The 17,794-nt window shown below is 40.8% G+C and overlaps 1 protein-coding gene across 1 annotated transcript in view; it reads left to right on the top strand.

Annotated features, from left to right (window-relative positions):
• gpr83 (G protein-coupled receptor 83) overlaps window positions 1-11,201 on the top strand; it is a 29,570-nt gene extending 18,369 nt beyond the window's left edge. Inside the window, exon 2 of the mRNA XM_022242007.2 lies at window positions 4,318-11,201. Within this exon, the coding sequence (XP_022097699.1) occupies window positions 4,343-5,761 (1,419 nt within the window). The 5' untranslated portion in view covers window positions 4,318-4,342 and the 3' untranslated portion in view covers window positions 5,762-11,201. The remainder of the gene's footprint in view (window positions 1-4,317) is intronic.
• Window positions 11,202-17,794: the final 6,593 nt, after the last annotated feature.

Here is a 17,794-nt window from a genome sequence, read left to right as displayed (position 1 = left end):
AGTCAACTAAATTACACACTTATGGAAAATCCGATGAATGTATGCCAGAGTCATGGTTTCCTTTTAGGACATCCTTAGGAGTACTAGCCTCTGAATCTGAAAAGACTTATTGCTGCTCTGCTTGAAGGAATTGGTATGATCTCATAACTCTTTTCTTTAATTTGAAAAGAAAAGAAGAAACTTGGAGCATTATCAACACTGTTAAAAATCAATGTCTGTCACAAGAAGTGTTTGGGGTGGGTATCTATTTTAATAAGAGACTTATCTTTATGACGGAGGTGATTTCAATATCAAAGTCAGGACGGACATTCCACTCTCACAAGTTGTAAGCGCCGTTCGACGTTTTGTTCCGTATGCAATCACTACATTTTAATTTTGACCGCAAAAAAGTAATTGTATCCGAACATCAATATCTCCTGTGGGCCGCTCACAAGAAGATTAACGCCAACTTGATTTAGGTTTGCAATGGCAACTTATTATTTCAGCGGACGTCGGCAGGACTTTTTGGAGCCAATTTGTGTAAGCGCTATATGTGCCGCCGTGTATCACAGGGCTATGTGTTACAGCTGAGCCTATCCTGTGTTTTTATCATGTCGCTTATCTGAGGGAAAGAAGGTTGGAAGTTGACATAGCTGTTCTCAAAGATACGTCGTGCTGTTGTTAACGCTATGTAGGCAAATTTAATAACGAGTACCTCAGGCGACAGGCCTCGTGTCAAAGTATCTGTAATGATATTCCCACCGTTTATTATTTCTTTAGCTAAATAGGAACGGACGGCACACGTCCATGGGAGAATTAGTTCAACGGCCATAAAAGTTAGTGTGTAATTTATAAGAAAGATTGCATAACTTACAGTAGGACCACTCCTCTCAAGCACTGTTTAAGAACCCAATCATTTCGTTAAAACAGAATTGGAGAAAAGTGCAAACAAACTGTATTTATGACTGTGATATTAAGTACCTGTTGAAGCATTTACCATATCCCTTGACATGTAGTTCACCTTTGAGCGGTCGACAGGATTCATCAACAATACGCATTAATTTTTGGCCTTTTAAAGACATGGATATTTACATATAATGCATCAGTTTATTTTGGACTGCATGGTACTGTTGAATAGGAGGGGGCCCATTAGTGGTCTTAATCGTGGTCGAGCATGCCAGTTGAAAAACCTATCAGCAAATCTCATGTCTTCTTACGTCACATTTTCCAACTTGCTATAAACAAATTAAATGAAGGCACCGAAAACAAAATCCGATGGGTTACCTACAAGTGTTTATCAACAAATTTTGATAGTTTCAAGTCTGTCCTTCACATTTTCAAAGAAATTGAATGTGCTAGATTCTAATTACAAAGCAACAGGATGGATCTACCTAATCTTTGAATTTTTGCACTGTCGGCAACCATGCACCCTACGCCACATACCCATTTCACTGTCAGCGTAGGGGCATCCCCGGTCTGTTTTAGTTTATTGCAGCGGTTGTTGGGAGTTTTCTAATTGATAACTGGTACATGCTCTCAATGAGGCTCGCATGGCTTTGCAATATTCCCTGGGTCGGTCGTTGGACAAAAAGAGATACTGCCGCCAGCGGTAATCGCCAAAACACAGGAACGAACGAGCAGCTACGATATTACTTATCTATGATGGTGCATCTATTGATGGGGGAGGGATGGGCATTGCCTACAAGCACATACCGGCACAAGCTGCATGCCATCACCCCCTTAAGAGCCTTAGTGGGCGAAATACTACCCGCCCCCGGCGACATCACCTAAGTGAAATGCTCTTACCAGGTGACGACCACACGGACTCCCCGCGAAGGTTAAGCAAAAAAAAAGAGGAGAGTTTCTGCCTTGTAGCGAGGGGAATATTCATCGATCGATTTTAGACCTAAATGACAGATACAACTCATTACAGTCCCCTTAACCTCGTTACCGAGTCCACGTTCATCACGTAAGTTATAAGTAGGCTTAAAGTGTCGACCGTGGTCAAAACGACCGATTCGGATAGGACACAGTTTTTATTTTTATTAAACGTTTTCCAAAAAGGGAAAATGGGTACCAACAAAATGATGGCGATACTTCTGATGCTTAAGTAGGAATTTACAGTAAATCAGTTTGAAGACATTGTTCTATTTGTCCTCTGGAAGTTGCCGTTAAAAATCGTGTGTTCATCGGCTGCAAGCTATCACACTACGAGAGAGACATGCGCACCCTCTAATGACCTTTAACAGTTTTATACGCGACAAGTGCCTCTTCCTCATTCCTGTGCGTTTGCTCCGTGGTAAATGAGTTTGTAGCGCCAGGAACCCTTGCCAGCAATCACCTACAGCCGGCCAACAATCCGTCCGCCCGCGGTGTAGATCTCATGCCGCCATGGCAAATGTCGCTGCCAGATGTTGTGCGATCAATTTCAACTTGGCCAAAATGTCTGTGAACAGTGGCTGTTATAAACATCTTTTAACCTACTGCATGGATAAGGTCAACACGAGTCATTATGACGTTGAATTCATTGGATAAAAGGTTAGTTAACACAAATCATGGATGCAATAACGACTTTCTAGCTCTAAAGCCTGTTTAAAAAGGTTCAACCAACAATAAATGGGATAGCCCACATGCTTGAATTATAACGCAATATACGTGTCAGAAATACTAAAATACTATCCACCAATGACAAATTCAAGTCAGGTACAAGTCCTTGGCAAGGGTTAAAGTGGTTAGGTTTCTTAGGTCTCCGAACATAGACACCAACACAATATTTCTGAAGGAAAGGCATGAAGCAATGTTTTAGTTCATTTACGAAGGCGGCAAAAATTGATACTTAGAAAAGTATTTGAAACTAACCCATGAAAATGATATTGTGATATTAGTGGGCGCGAGTGCTAATGGTTAATGGAGAGTTGCTTTTACTTTAAGTTATTTTTTATTTGATGGAAAGTTGCAAAGTGATTAAGCCAAAAAATATTGTTGGCTTTAACAAAAAATGTTTTCGCATTATTGGCATAGTAATCAGAGTAATAATAAAACAGGATGGGGTCTAAAACAAGTTAAATACACTAAAAACCAATAATTTTAGCCTTGGGCAGATTCCCGTCATCATAATTAAAGCGGCTTAAGATCGAAGTATGTGTACTTAAAGGTCACCCTTTGTCATGCACGATTATCTCTGAAGTTTGAAAACTTCTTTACATAAAAGAGTGTTATTCATTTGTGAACGTCGCTGCCTGCCTTGTTGGAGTATAAAATACCAAACGTTTGCTATTAAAACGGATGTTACAACTTCCAGTGGTCGTGTTGCTCAGTGCAATAACTAAAACTAACGAGACAATCCCTTTTCCAGCTGTCATAAAGAGCGCATAGTATTAAGAGGAACACTTGATCCTGTTGTTACTTTCGCACTTTTTACTGAAAACAGAGCACTTTAATTATGACGCGTCGTTTTGTCAATATTCAATACATCTTCGAAACAGTGCACTGCCAGTGGACATCATATTTAATGTTCGTGATTTCCTTGCACAAGATACGGAGTCCTCAGAGCCCGGGTCCAGGGACGACACACAACGAGGCACCGCGCGGCTGAAATTTTGTTCATTGGTTATCAGCATTGCCGACAGTTTGTGTTTTCCTTGAATCCGAATGAATTTACTTGCAATGTCCGGCCAAGAGGCCTGCCCTTAGGCTACCGGTCTGCCCAATTGCGCAGAGGAACCTACAAGTACGACGCTTGTGAGGAAATTTGACAGTCTTCCTTTAGATTTTGTCAGGCAAATAGCACTTGGGAGAGAAACAGCTGGCAGAGACCACTTGCCTCTCGTAGACAGACGTGAACCCTACTTTATCGACCGCAAGGCTGGCGGGAATTGCAACAAACAAGTTGGGGAGCCGGGAAAAGTTATACGGTCTCAGCACTTGAAAAGGCATCTAAGCTAACGACCAGCAACTGCTTCAGATTTGTGATTACCTCTGCTGTACTTACTCCTAGAGCGCCCTCTGCAGGACTTTATGCTACAGCGAAGTAGCACAAAATAATAGAAGTTTTATCGACGCAAAAGCAATCCGACGGGGGTAATCTGATATTTCCATTGTAATGCCAGGGCCAAGAGTTTCTACATACATTGCTACAAACAGGATCAAATGCTCAGCTCCCCAAGCATGTACTTCACCTAATCAACTTTACAGTTGTAGGTGCATTTGCTTGTTTTGTTCCACAAGCTCTGCTTTGAAGAGCCTTTGGCTTTCACTTCTTAACTCACTTAAACGACAGCTGTATAAAGTACAGAGTAATTACAATAAACTGTGTTTAATTTTCATATTGCATTGCAGGTTCTTGAAGACAAAGATAATTCGAATGATGGCGGCCCGGTTACATGGAGCGACAACAGATCTGGACACAACGGGCAACGCGATCCGGCCCTTCGAAGAAATCATACGGCTCTTTGATGACGGAGGGGTTGGCACACGCGATGCTGACGTTGATGAAGGGTACACTAATTACACAGTATTAGACAACTTAGGACAGCATTCTGAGAGCTCCTCTGAAATCAATTATAAAGGCTTGTTGGAAGATCTTATTGAGGAAGGCAGTAACAATGGCGAACAAAGTATGGACTTTTCTAATCCCTACAGCGTCCCAGCACGAGCTGTTTTCATCACACTGTACGCAATGATCACCATAATGTCCCTGCTGGGAAATTCCCTTGTCTGTCTCGTTGTCGTACGCAACAAGCGTTTGCGCAGCGTGACAAACTTTTTCTTGGCCAATCAAGCACTGTCTGATATGCTGATGACTGTGCTGAACATTCCTTTTATTGCGTTTAATCATCTGGTCGGCAGCTGGCCATTTGGCAGCCTCATGTGTCACCTGGCCGACTATTTGGGTATGTCGTCTGTCTATGTGTCGACCTTTATGCTTACGGCAATCGCACTGGATCGCCACAGTGTCATAGTCCACCCACTTCGGCCCCGAATCACAATGAGGACTGCCATAGCAATCGCTGTGTTGATTTGGGCGTTGGCGATGTCCCTGTCCCTTCCGTATGCGATTTACCGAAACCTCGTGGAGCGACCTTCGAACAAAAACGAGGTGTTGTGCCTGTCCAATTACCCCGGAGAGAGCAACGATTTTGCCAAGTATTTTACCCTGGCCACATTCATCTATCAATTTGTGGTTCCACTTGCCTTGACATCAGGAGCTTACCTTCATATTGGCATCAAGCTGTGGGCTCAAACTTCCATTGGGGATGTGACTGCACAGCAGCAAGCTGCAACCAACCAAACAAAGAATCGCACCACTAGAATGTTGGTGCTGGTTGTAGCAGTGTTTGCTGTGTGCTGGTGCCCAATCAACGTGTACCTGTTAGTGAGCCACTTCAGGCCTCACCAGCACAAGAGCCACATTCTCTACTTGTCACTTCACTGGTTTGCCATGTGCAGCGTCTGCATAAACCCAGTTGCGTTTGCTTTCCTCAACAAGAACTTTCGCAGCAACCTGAAGTCGTCGTTTCACTGTTGGTTCAGGCACGCTAACCTGAAAAGCCGCCACAGCAAGAGCTTCGGGCGCACAACCGACCTGAACGAAAACTCACACACGGCGGACAGGCCCACAAACGGTCTGACCCGGTATGAATACGTGACAACGCGCACCGCGGGTCCCGCTAGTTCAAGCTGTAATGGTACGCCAGGGGGTACATGCGAAGCGTACCAAATGGAAGTGAAGCTCACGTGTCCAGACGAATTAGTGGACGAAATCGTTGAAAACAAAGTCTGAGAAGATTCGGAAGAACTACACCGCCTGCCTGAGAAAATGACAGGTTTGTTGAGACTTTCACAGGAAGAAACTCACATTATAAATTCCATTGTGTAGTCCTGTTGTTTTGAAAATGACGGTGTCTGTTCAAGCTTAGTTATATGTGCCACACGTGACCACGACCTTAGGATCTATAAGGTACATAAGGAGTAAAACCTATGATCTTCATACAGCGCACGTATGTAGAAAGCTATTTTATATACCTGCAGTCTTAAACGTAGACAGATTAATTTTCTAGAAGTCGCGCTTCAATGAAAATCTGTGGCCATCAAAAACCGATGTTGATGTCGAAATTTATTTGGATCGACTCTTATTATTTAGGGCGTATTTAAAACCCTGTGAGTTGCACAAACAGTGTTCTTGGGCTGTGATTACGTATGCCGAAGTGCAAAATTCAAAATGGCAGCCACCTTATACTGCACTGAATGAAAAGATGGGATGATATCAACAATTATAAGATAATTTAAGTCCTAAAATAACCATATAATATCATATAAAGTTACAAAGGTAAATTCTGTTTATAACCACGTAAAAGAGCCCTATTATTTATTCTTATAATCATAAGAACTTTCAGTTTTGTACGTCGGGATTCTGAAATCTTTAAAAGGGTTTTTTACCAAGTGAATTTATTTCTTCCTGGTTCTGCCTTGAGACAAACGACAACAAACTCGTACGTTTCTGAATGTGAATTTTACGGGCTAATGTCAGTACTGCACGTTCTGACTTAAAGAACCTTCCGGACCTCGCGATCCTTTTGCTCGACTGAGCATTAGTTTACATGCCCTACAGCTTTAAGACACATTTAGGACACGTTACTCCCGTCTTCTTCCTTTCTACAGAAACCCCACCGCTGGGTAGGTGTGTTATGATGGGGGAGGGGAAGAGCAAAAGCACTGAGAATCCTCTTACAAGCTGCCCAGACGCTTAATACCAGGAGGCTGTTATAGGATGAAGCGCATGTATAATTTTGAGGGTTGCACAGCGCGAATTCGCGGTTTCATAGACAAACGAAGCACGTGTAAGAATATAAGACAGCATTTAAATAATATTTAGAGATGTATTAATAAGCTTTAGGGTAAGCCTGGTGTGAAATTTACAAATGATGCCGGCCTCCACTTATGAACCAACCAACCATCCACAATCCACAAAACTGAAGATAAATGGGTTTCAGAACAGGGGTGACATGATCCCTTTTTATCCTGGCGATTAGAAACATTGAAGATTAGAAACATTGAAGAACGGGCAACTTGTAAAGGGTTGCACAGGGTGGCCGCCTGTTTTGAATTAACCGATTGCAAACAATATATCTGATCATGTTGAGCACCAATGATGATATCGCAACGCACAAAAGACTTACTTTGCATGATTTGTTTGCACTTGACCAATATCACATTAAATTACATATATTACAGAATAATGTGCTTAGTTTTTCTGGCAATGGACCCGGTCTATAGACGAGAATATCGGAACTGAAGTTTTCCCTTGCGTCATAAGGGTATGATCTGTGAACGATTGTGACTTTCAGTCATTAGGGGCATCCGGAGCTGTATTTAGAGAGAGTAGCGCCAACTTCAGACTTTTGAACAAAAATGTCTGTTCATTGCACAGTGCAGCATGCAGCTTTCGTGTGCTAATTGCCCATTTGCACTGGCGCATAGTCTACCATTTTGGTTCCAATAGTTGAGACACTCACTTCGCAGCTCTCTGTGTAAACAGCTCTAGGGGCATAGTGCCCAAACGCCCTCAATGAGTGTTACGGTGTGGCGCATTGCTAACTTCGTGTTCGTGGTAAACTTCTCTTTGGCACGACCGGTGTACCGTTTTCTCTAGCATACACCCACAAAGCACGCGGGATCTGAAGAGGATACCACGCCACTGGGGCTGATTTAATCGTGAAATCTCGACCAAATCTTCTAGACGTGACTGGGGAGGTAAATGGAGTTATTTTGTCTAGCCAGGACCCTTTATCAGCTGCCATTGGGGCTGTAAAACGGTGCAGGGATGAGGAGTGCGTCATCTACAGCAGGGTATAGCATTTCCTGTCGACTGAAGAAAAGGCACGCTCATTATAGGCCCCCTACATAATGTTTCAACATTGTATGTTAGAGGATCCGGCAAAGGGGTTGAACGAATCTGTCTTACGCATCATTTTATAGATATTAAAGGCAGTTTGCAATTTTAAATTGTAAGATTAAATGCATCTCAAGGGCTTTGAATCTAGTCCGTTTTATCCGATTCCTTCATTAGTTCTAATTTATTCATTTGTTAACATATAGAATTTCTGTATCCAGGGCCTTAATTGTAGCTTTTCCATGCAAATTTCAAAAAGTTTATAAGAGGGGAATGCTTATTGCATTTCGTCCAGATTTTAAGAACCACAACTTTGGCCACAAATGTAAAACTGTTTCAATTCTGTTTGATCAATATTAAAGGCGTCTACTTTTATTTGTAACTGTAATGATCAAAATACCACCTAGAGTAAGAAATTAGAACACTAGCGTCTCAAGGTACGTTGTCAGTTGTCTATTCTCCATCCAATCTGTTTTGACCATTCTTTTCTCATAATCTAGCTACGTGTAAAATAGGCCTATGTTATTTCGAAAGTGTCGATGTGGGCTTCATAGTAAACAAGAAGACCTCCAGAGTTTGAGTTAAACCCCGCATATGAGCTGCTAAAGCATGCATGGTATCCATTGTATAGAACAATTTCTACTTATAGTGTCGGCAGGTTGCCGATAGTGTGCACTATTCTTAAATGAATACATGTGACGGTTAGGTCAATTTACATTGTAGGTTCGTATACAATGTCATCGTGTGGTCACATCACGTGCAGGTCGATGCAATCGAGTATTGAATAATATTTCATTTCGTTTCATTGCATCGTGTATGTAAATATTGCTGTTACAGGTTTGAAATCAAGCTTTATGTATAAGTGGATATTTTGAATACACAAAATAATTTGTTTGCGCATGCATAGAAACCGCATTACCAAGATCAGCAGAACAATGTGTAGTTGTACTTACGAGCAGATGTAGCCTAATTGAAAGTGAATGCCCTATCTCAAAAAGCAATTAACACTTTGCGAAATATGGCTGGAAAAACCCACACTGAAAACAGCATATTTATAAGTAGAAATCGTACTCACTCCTATTATAAATCAGCTATGTCTTCTTCAATACACAACACTGCTTTTACACTGTGTAGGCCTATATGAAATGAATACGTTTCTGCTTTTCATATCACTACACAAACTTTATTTATAACATAACTTCTTGCCAACACTGCGGTGGAGTAATGTGTTTCAATGATGAAGGCATCCTTGTGATGTTGACATTGAAATTTAGGGAAAAAACAAGGGGTTAAAGAGGAGGGGGTACCTCGCAGGAACAAAATATCAGCCCAGCAAGTCCTGAAGCTTAAATATAACAATAGTCTGTTGAAATCTGTGGTCGTCGCTGTTAGTCTTTCGACACTTAATGAAAATATCTTTCTGAGAGGTCCAGATAGCACTGCCACCAGTGGGAAATATGAGAGGATGAAGACGTTAGATGTAAGACAATGCAGGAGTAATAAAGTTGAAGGTAAAAATGGCTCTCAAAGATTCTGGCGAGAATGGGAGAAAAAAGATTGAGCAAATGTGTCCCGGGAGGAATGCAGCAACGACAGAATGTGACGGATGGCCGACAGGGACGAATGTAAAGGCATGACGAGAGGAAAGAAGAAAAATGTATGTGTGTTAGATGAACTGAATGTGAAAGGGGTCAGGCAGAAACTGAGGGAGAATGAGCTTGGAGACTGAGTAGAAAATAGAGGGGATGTGTGGATGATTGATTGGGGGCTGGCAGCGAATGAGAGAGATTCCAGTGTTGTGGAGTAATGGTGCCGTACAAGTGTGGTAATGGCAATAAAATTGGGTCCCCGCGGACCATTTTGAGTATTGATTACACAATCTTAATTTTCATCTCGTTATTATGAAAAAAAGAATGGTTGCTCTTAGCGGTTTTGGTTCCCGAAGCCACATTCCTGATACATATTACGAAAGACAAATTTATTGTTGCAACACTATGATCCAAAAAGTTATCTGTTTGAAAAATAAAATCCACTCAACTGCTTTGCGCTGAAGGTTTTTGGTAAACTTGCCCATATTTTCCAAAGTTCTTCGTGCACAATTATCATAGCAGTAGCAAAAGGCTCAGGCTGTGCACAATTGTATTTAAAGATTAGTAATGGTAACAAATTACCATTTATCTATTTTACTTAATAGTTATTTTTAAACCAGATGTATTGTGGTGTAGATTTATATTATAAAATGGATTTGCGCCAATTGCAATTAGAAGTCAGTTTAATCAATTTGTGTATATAGATATATTGTACATATACCCAATAAAGTGAGCTGTCATTGCATATGTATAATATAGTTAACAGAAATCAAAACTCAAGTTTTGTTAATTCACATATTTTCTCACACACTTTTACTTATTTAGATCGCTTCAAAGTTTAACCTTTGTTACTGTAGATATGTTTGCAGAGAAAACAGCAACAGTGGCGGTGTACCCAAGATGATTTTTATAATGCTTTTATAATATTCTAAAAGTTTGAAAGCAAAGATTGTAAAGAAATCAACTGAATGGGTAGCTAAAAGACTCTTCAATGAAGTCGATTTAATTTGTATAAAATGGAAAACTATTTCTTTTAAAAGAACACAACTAATGCTTTGTTAAACTCTGTCGTGTTTTCAAAAAGTGCTTTTTATCTTTTATCTTCAATACAATTTTCAGTATAGCTTTATTTTGTATATTTCCAAGGCAGACGAAATATTAACTTTTTACAGGAAGCTATCCTTTATAAATACAACAATGGAAAGAAAATTCGTGTATTTGTATAGATATAAGAAACACACAATTGGGGTTTCTTGTATTCAATTATTACCGACGTGGTATCAATGGTGAAACATCGTTTGTGTGCTGTATACTGTAAGGTATGACAACTTTGGATAGGCCTATATAATGTATTCTAGGTAAATTAAACTTAACTGATGTACAATTTTCCCATTAGTTGTTAATAATTTAGAAAAGAATTTATTCAACATTTCAGGCTGTATTTCCCATTATTTGCTTTAAATTTTAGTTAAAAACGGAAAAACCATATCATTTTGATCAATGTTTGGTAAAAAACCAGTGACTACACTGTTGCACTTAAGATCTGCACACGTTCATGGGCGCTAGTCAATAGGTTGCGGAGACATGATCGAAATTTAACATGTACACGCATTTCTCGAACAGGGGTCTGACCGAAAAGTTCTGCATACTGCGTTAAAAGTTATAATACACAAATGTCAAAGTATTATCGGAAAGGGTACAGATGTTCAAATAAACACCAATTCACGTACGTTTTGGATAAATTGACTGACGTTCTGCTCATTTCAAAAAGTTTAGAATGGACTTTGTAAGAAAATATGTCCCTGGTTTTTCTGTCTCTCGAAAGGTTACATATCTGTGCAACAAGTTGATACTTAATTGAGGTATTCTAATAACATCCTGCTATAAAATGAACACAGAGTGTTGCATTAAATGTGAATAGCACTACTCTAAACTCAAAAGCGTCAGTTTGGTCCAAACTTGCCAAACTAAATGAACTAAGAAAGGACTAAGACACATTAAGCCCCAACACTGGTTCGGCTCCTGAAGTCCATCAATATGAAATTTTTTTGTTGTTATTAAGCTTTTCTGGATTCCTTAAAAGCGATGTAGACAGAAATTTCGGCTCGCCTGATCCAAATGCTTTTGTAGAAAATATAATGCACGGTGTCGAGAAGGAAATTTACAATGAAGAAAAGAAAGAAATGTTAACTCACCCAATCCTCTATTTTTGTCGCCTTGAATCCACAGATAGCAATCCCCGAACCTTCAGTTGCTCACTTGTTTCGAGGTTGATCAAAAGATGAATTGGTATTCTCTCCGTTATAGCTCCATGAACCAATATTTCCAGAGTAGTTTCCATGTACGTGATTCATCCAACCGTGATCTGTCCACTCACTGGTGATAACCGGTGTCATGTCAATCGGGTTGACATGTCCGAGATTTGGGCATCTTACTGTACAACTTTGCCTTCCGTTTATATTCGTTCGATCAATGTGGCCAACCAATTAAACCCTTGCTGAAATCTCAGTAGACCAAAATTTGATTTTCATTAGCTGACAAGTGCACTGTCGGCCCCTTGGGTGCAGTCTTGGTGATGTCATTGTAGCTGTACATGCCTGCTTCAGCATTGAACGTTAGCTTAGGCCTATACGTATGTAAAAGGTTCAACACACGTCGTCTTATGGGGCTGCACAATGATTTCAAGCAAGCCACCTTTGACCAGAGAATGTCTCCATGCAGATACTGAAGTCTCCCATGACATTCAATCACTAAAAAAACTGAATTCCTTGGCTCCTGCGATGCTGTGGTCTCGAACAACCATTCCTCATAAGACACAGACCAATACTAGCGCCGAACACTAGTGACCAAAGTATGTCTCGTCGGGCCTAACGAATGCACCTTCCTATGGATTGGAATTTCCAGAAAGAACGATTGTTTCAAACTCATTGTTACATTGCACCTGCGAACAAAAGACTGGTTCCCGTCCCATACGTACTCTCCAAACGTCTTACAGACGTTCTCCAAACATGGGTACCGGTAGCAGGTAATGAATCCGGCAGAACCCTTCCGGGTGTACGTAAATGAGGAAACGATGCCCGCTCAATGCACAATCAAGCAGGAGCTGGTAGCATTTTCTTCTTCATCTCCGAAAAAACTTCACCATAAGTTTTCCATTTGTGGAAATTTTAATACAGTAACCATAAATCGAAGTAAATTGATTTATCGATAAAAATCACTGAAAAAATATATTAGGCCTACCTTACTGTGAACGACAGTGGGGTAAGCAAGGATAGGTACGTGTGTTTATTTGCCTCTCTCTGCAACATAATTAGGCCTAGTGTGACAAAAATTCAAATATTCAGCAACCAAATCGTAGGGCCCAATCGCACACGTTAAACCGCAGCTAGCTACCGGTCCCTATATAATAGGGACGGGGACCAGTCCATTTCACTACGACCCCAAATTACCTGGTGCCATCCCATTTATGGTTTCAAATGTATATAATATTGTACGTTCAGAAATACTACTGAAATTGGATCTCCCTCGAATACGGTCTATTCAACCCGACAAAGTGTCCTTTTTTATTACACAATTGTTTCACACTCCCCTGTTGACCCATGTATTTAGCACAGTCAATGATGAATTTATTTTTAGCCTGTCTTTGAAGAAATTAAAAGTTTCCCAGGAATGGTATGCAAAAGTTTTATAGACTGACAACACCAGACGGCTCCGTGTGATCTAGAAAAATTGTCGTCACAATATTTAATAATCATTGTAAGGGGTAGAATCTGCTGTCCTCGGCTCATGTAAGGTTATTTAAGGTGTTATTAACTTAATCATCGTCAGAAAACTTATAGACATTAACAATGTGATATCGTGTAACTAAATCACATTCAACGGTTGGTCATCCTGACTGGTGTCACTGATTTGTTCCTCCCATCGTACGGCGCAGCAGAATTAAACAGAGGCTCCTCTAAATCGGTTAATGGAAGTTCCATTTCGCAGCCACAAGTTATGACTGAACTCGTAGGCTAAAGGCAAGGATTTATACAGTGAAATATTTATTTAGAATTTACTCCTGTGATGGTGGGATTCCTTTCGGAATTGTCTAGGGTCGCATACGACAAAAAGGTAGGTTTCGTGTTTGGTAAATGGAAGGAGTTATTGCACGAGGTAACGAATGGGATGTCGTCTTCGTCACAGTTTAAATGATTTTAAATGAAAAAAAAAGTTGCTTTGGAAAATTACCACGTTCCGCCCAAAGTAAGACCATTTGGCAAATACGGTGGGTTTGTCACCCTGGAGCAAGTTTGATCAGCCGCAATTTGTTAACCACTGGTCGATTTTCCCTGATGCCCGATATATTTTTAATGCATAGGCTACTAGTCAAAATCGATCATTGGTTGACTATTTATCACTGATCAAACGTGCCGCTTGCTAACTGCACGCGCATGGGTGACAGGCTGAAAAATAGAACTTTTTAAAGCGCGGCTGATCTTTTTGGTTTATACAAAGGTCATTTTTGGACAGACCAAGCACACTGAACACCCCTTGCATTATTATGCACATTAGCAATTGAATCTACACATACCAGCATGTAATAAATTTGCAGCTACGATAACGTGCTTTTTCAGTGGAGGCTTCCGACTGAGTTCATTTTCTTTTCTTCCTCTGCTTGCATCCTATTACCTCTTGCGTGATTTTTCCTTCTTCCCTTGATGTCAGCGTGTCTCGTCGTCAGAAAAGGACCTATGAATCTGATGCTGGTGATTATTAAACTTAAATATCAAAGCTTTGAGCAGCTAGCTGACTAAATGCCAGGCAGCGGAGGAAAGAAACGGTGACTATGGCAACCACTTACATTATGGAAACTCAGACCCTGTGCACGTCGGCAGATGGTGGACCTTCCTTTGGGGGGAAAGGGGGAAGGCTAGCCTGTAGCCGACCCGCCTCGGGACGACTGAGCAGGTGTTGCTGTGAAGTTAGATGGCAGCTCATGTTCCCCAGAACATCCGTTTCCGGTCGTTGTGAACGAAAAATAAAGAAGACAAACGGTATGAATTACAGATCTTTATCGATCGGCTGGGTAATACGGATGGCGTACAGGGACAGACTACAGGGACAGTCGAAATTGATGAGGTATTTTGAAACAGCAACACCTGGACCACGACGAGCACGGCAGACACCATAGGGTACATTTTATACACGTCCCCTGACGTCAAATCTTGATCACTTATGACATATTTAAAGGTCTACGGAAACATTAGATAGCAAGGGAAAAAGGGAGTTATTACTCATAAAATTTAAGTATTTCGATCATTGGATGCCTTATACCTTACTATTCATGATTATTTTAATAGTTCAGTGTTCCAAATTATCATTCATGGCAGGCCTACTCAAACACTCCTCTACTTATACGCCACTTTCACCGTGCGCGTAATCTTGTCACACGATTCGTCATTTCAGCTGGGCGAAAAGGGCACTGACTGATGCTTGGGGCTCACTGTTTTGAACAAACAGTCCATGACTGTTGTCCATGGAATCGTCTTAATTTTAGCTGTGAAGTTAGTACGGAAGTATGTGCCAGTTTAATCTAAATTTTGCAGAGGGTGGTTGCCAAAAAGAATGGTTTAATCCCCATTGCACGATGAAACCAATTGTCCTTTGAGAACGAGCATAACTCAAGTTTCTTCTCCGTAATCTTAAAATGGCGCTCTTGGCCTAATTCCAGGAGTGAATGGGTCGAACGTCCCAGGAGAAATGTCACATCGTTGCAGTTCCGTGTCCAGTTACACTAAAAAATTATAGATCATTTCCTGTAACGCAGAAGCTAATATCAAGTACCGAATAATGCATCGTTCTCAAGATTGGTCGGACGCTGTGGAATGGAGGGCAAGAGGGTGCTTGTCTCTCTTTGAAAAATCTTAAAAGGTGCAAAAAGAAACACGGAATAGAACGAAAATGAAAGGACAGTGAGAATAAAAAAACACTAATTTGAAATTATGTGAATCACCACGGCTTAGACAAAAGGACGAATTTGGCCAAAAATCATTGTTTTTTGTATTTGAAACTCCTGTTTCAGGACGGAATAAATTAAGTGTGTTGCAACGAACAACCTGCAAGGGAGGTTACTTTGTCAAGATTGGTTACAGTCGTCGAGAACATAATAGGCTAGAATCGATCGAAGGAAAATTTCACATAAATATCATTTTTACTTTTGAGACAGGTTTTTCATGAGGCACAAACAAGGGCGTATAGGTGGTTGAGTTCCCAAGAATAGACAAATTTCGCAAGCAATGGGCAAAACAACGCGAACGCAGAATTTTGAGAAGTGACAAATATTGTGTTATGCATATGGGCAAATTGCTCCGGCGAAATTACGCACGTGGGATTTTGAGTTTTCAACAAAAGAAAGATTTCTAAGGAGGTTAATTATTAAGTATTTTTCTATTATTCTGTACATGTTTTGAAGTTTAAGATGTCATTTTACTATCTGTATTATAGCACTCAAACGATGTCAGAGTTCCCGTACTAGTGAATGGTTTCGCCCAGATAAAGGATTGATGGATACTTCCCTCATCCGGGGTCATGATCAACTCCAACTTACGGGGTATGGCGGGGGAGTGTGTATTTATAATGTAAATGTGCACCGACCAAAATATACAAAAGCTTCTCGATTCATGACAACGGTTGACTTTTCAAACCTGTGCTAAATTTGGCCTCGACAAACAGGACGCGAATAAACGGTAATTTTGATTGGGCCGCTAGTCTGGAAAATGGGAAGGTGTCGACAAGTGGCAACAATTCCCTTGGTTCAAGCGGGAGACGAGCAATCATGAAACAAATGCCATTTCATCAGTATCCCTTGTGTCCAAGAGAAAATTAAGCAAATGGGGCGATAAATACACACGGGTCCTTGCCACTCCATTTTGCTGGGGGCAGCGGACAGCGACAACACCCATCACCGGCATCCACTAATGACAGTATTATTGTGCACTGGAGACTTGACTGCTCTCTGCTGCCAGTGGAAACCCGAAGAAAGGACCTCTCTTATAATATGCCAACTATTCCTTATGACTAGCCAATTTTTCAGAGACATCACTCTTGGTTGGTGTCAGATATTGCGACAAAATGCACTTTTTCCCCCATTTTCTTCAGGATTCAACCACGATGTGCTTCAAGCAAATGCTGTCCATTATTACCAACTTACATTGTACACTTTGAAATAAGCAATCAAAACTCTTTGTGCCATGTGCCTCGTCTGACAGCTACACGACTGAAATAACAAAACGTGCATTATAATTTGATTTCAATTGAAATGCTATGCAACGAAACACGTTGATGAGAGGATAGAGCATCTTTTTTGTCCCTGAAATGTGGCACAAGTTCATTTTGGAGCGCTTTTCACTAAGGCCTATCTCAGGATCAGCAAAAGGCAAATGTGGTGAAATAAGAGTGCCAGTAAAACGGTTTAACCACCAGTTCATTCACATTGTTTGTGCAAAATGGGACTACGTTGCTTGTACCATTCTTGGGACACACACGAAGTGCTTATTTGGTGCTATGATGGCTACGTGAAATCTTCTGACAATAGAAAAACTGTTCTTGAGCTTTTGTTCTGACGACCAGCCATATTTTTACCAGCCAAATGTGCAGTAAAAAGAGCACAGACCTTATTGCAACCATTTGGTTGCAATCATGTCGTGCATTATTACTGATATATAAGGTCAGGTTATGTTGTTTTTCATATTCTCAATACGCTCGTCACGGGTGCGCACTTTGATTGCGGCGCACTGACGCGCGGTTAAAGCAATGCGCTACGAACAACGAAAGCAACGGCGGTACAATTTCGCTCGTAACCACCAAATCCATCCCAAATCAACCGCCCTATTCATGGCTGTTGCCTGGGGCACATGACGTAGGCCTGACGGCAGAGTTGTAACGAGTCATTAATTTTTGTGATTCGAGTGGAGTAGTGAGTCAAACGGAGTGACTCGGGTCTTTAGGCAACAAACGTCGAATTGAGTCAAGTACTTCGGTCGAGTCAAGTCAAATCACAAATATTTGAACGCATTAGGATAAATAAAATCGTAAGAGTCTTTTTGGCATTTCAAAATTAAACTCTGGGTGTCTACACGTGGTCGCACCACATCTTACTCTTAATGATAATAACATGATATGAACATTATAAACTGGCAATGTAATAAGTCACTGCAAATATATATATTTTTTGCAAAGACGGTAAAAGCAACCTTGCTTTTACTTTTGGGAATCGAATCTTATTAACTTTCACTTGGGTCGGGTCTTCTGATGACTGTCGACCTCCGATTGGCGGGTGGATACGAGCAAATGT

This window comes from Acanthaster planci, linkage group LG13 (assembly GCF_054643075.1).
Source record: "Acanthaster planci isolate LZ-2023a linkage group LG13, COTS_SCS, whole genome shotgun sequence".
NCBI classification, from domain to species: Eukaryota; Metazoa; Echinodermata; class Asteroidea; order Valvatida; family Acanthasteridae; genus Acanthaster; species Acanthaster planci.
The sequence above is the reverse complement of the archived record's forward strand: the minus strand, read 5'-3'. Positions and strand labels throughout refer to the sequence as shown.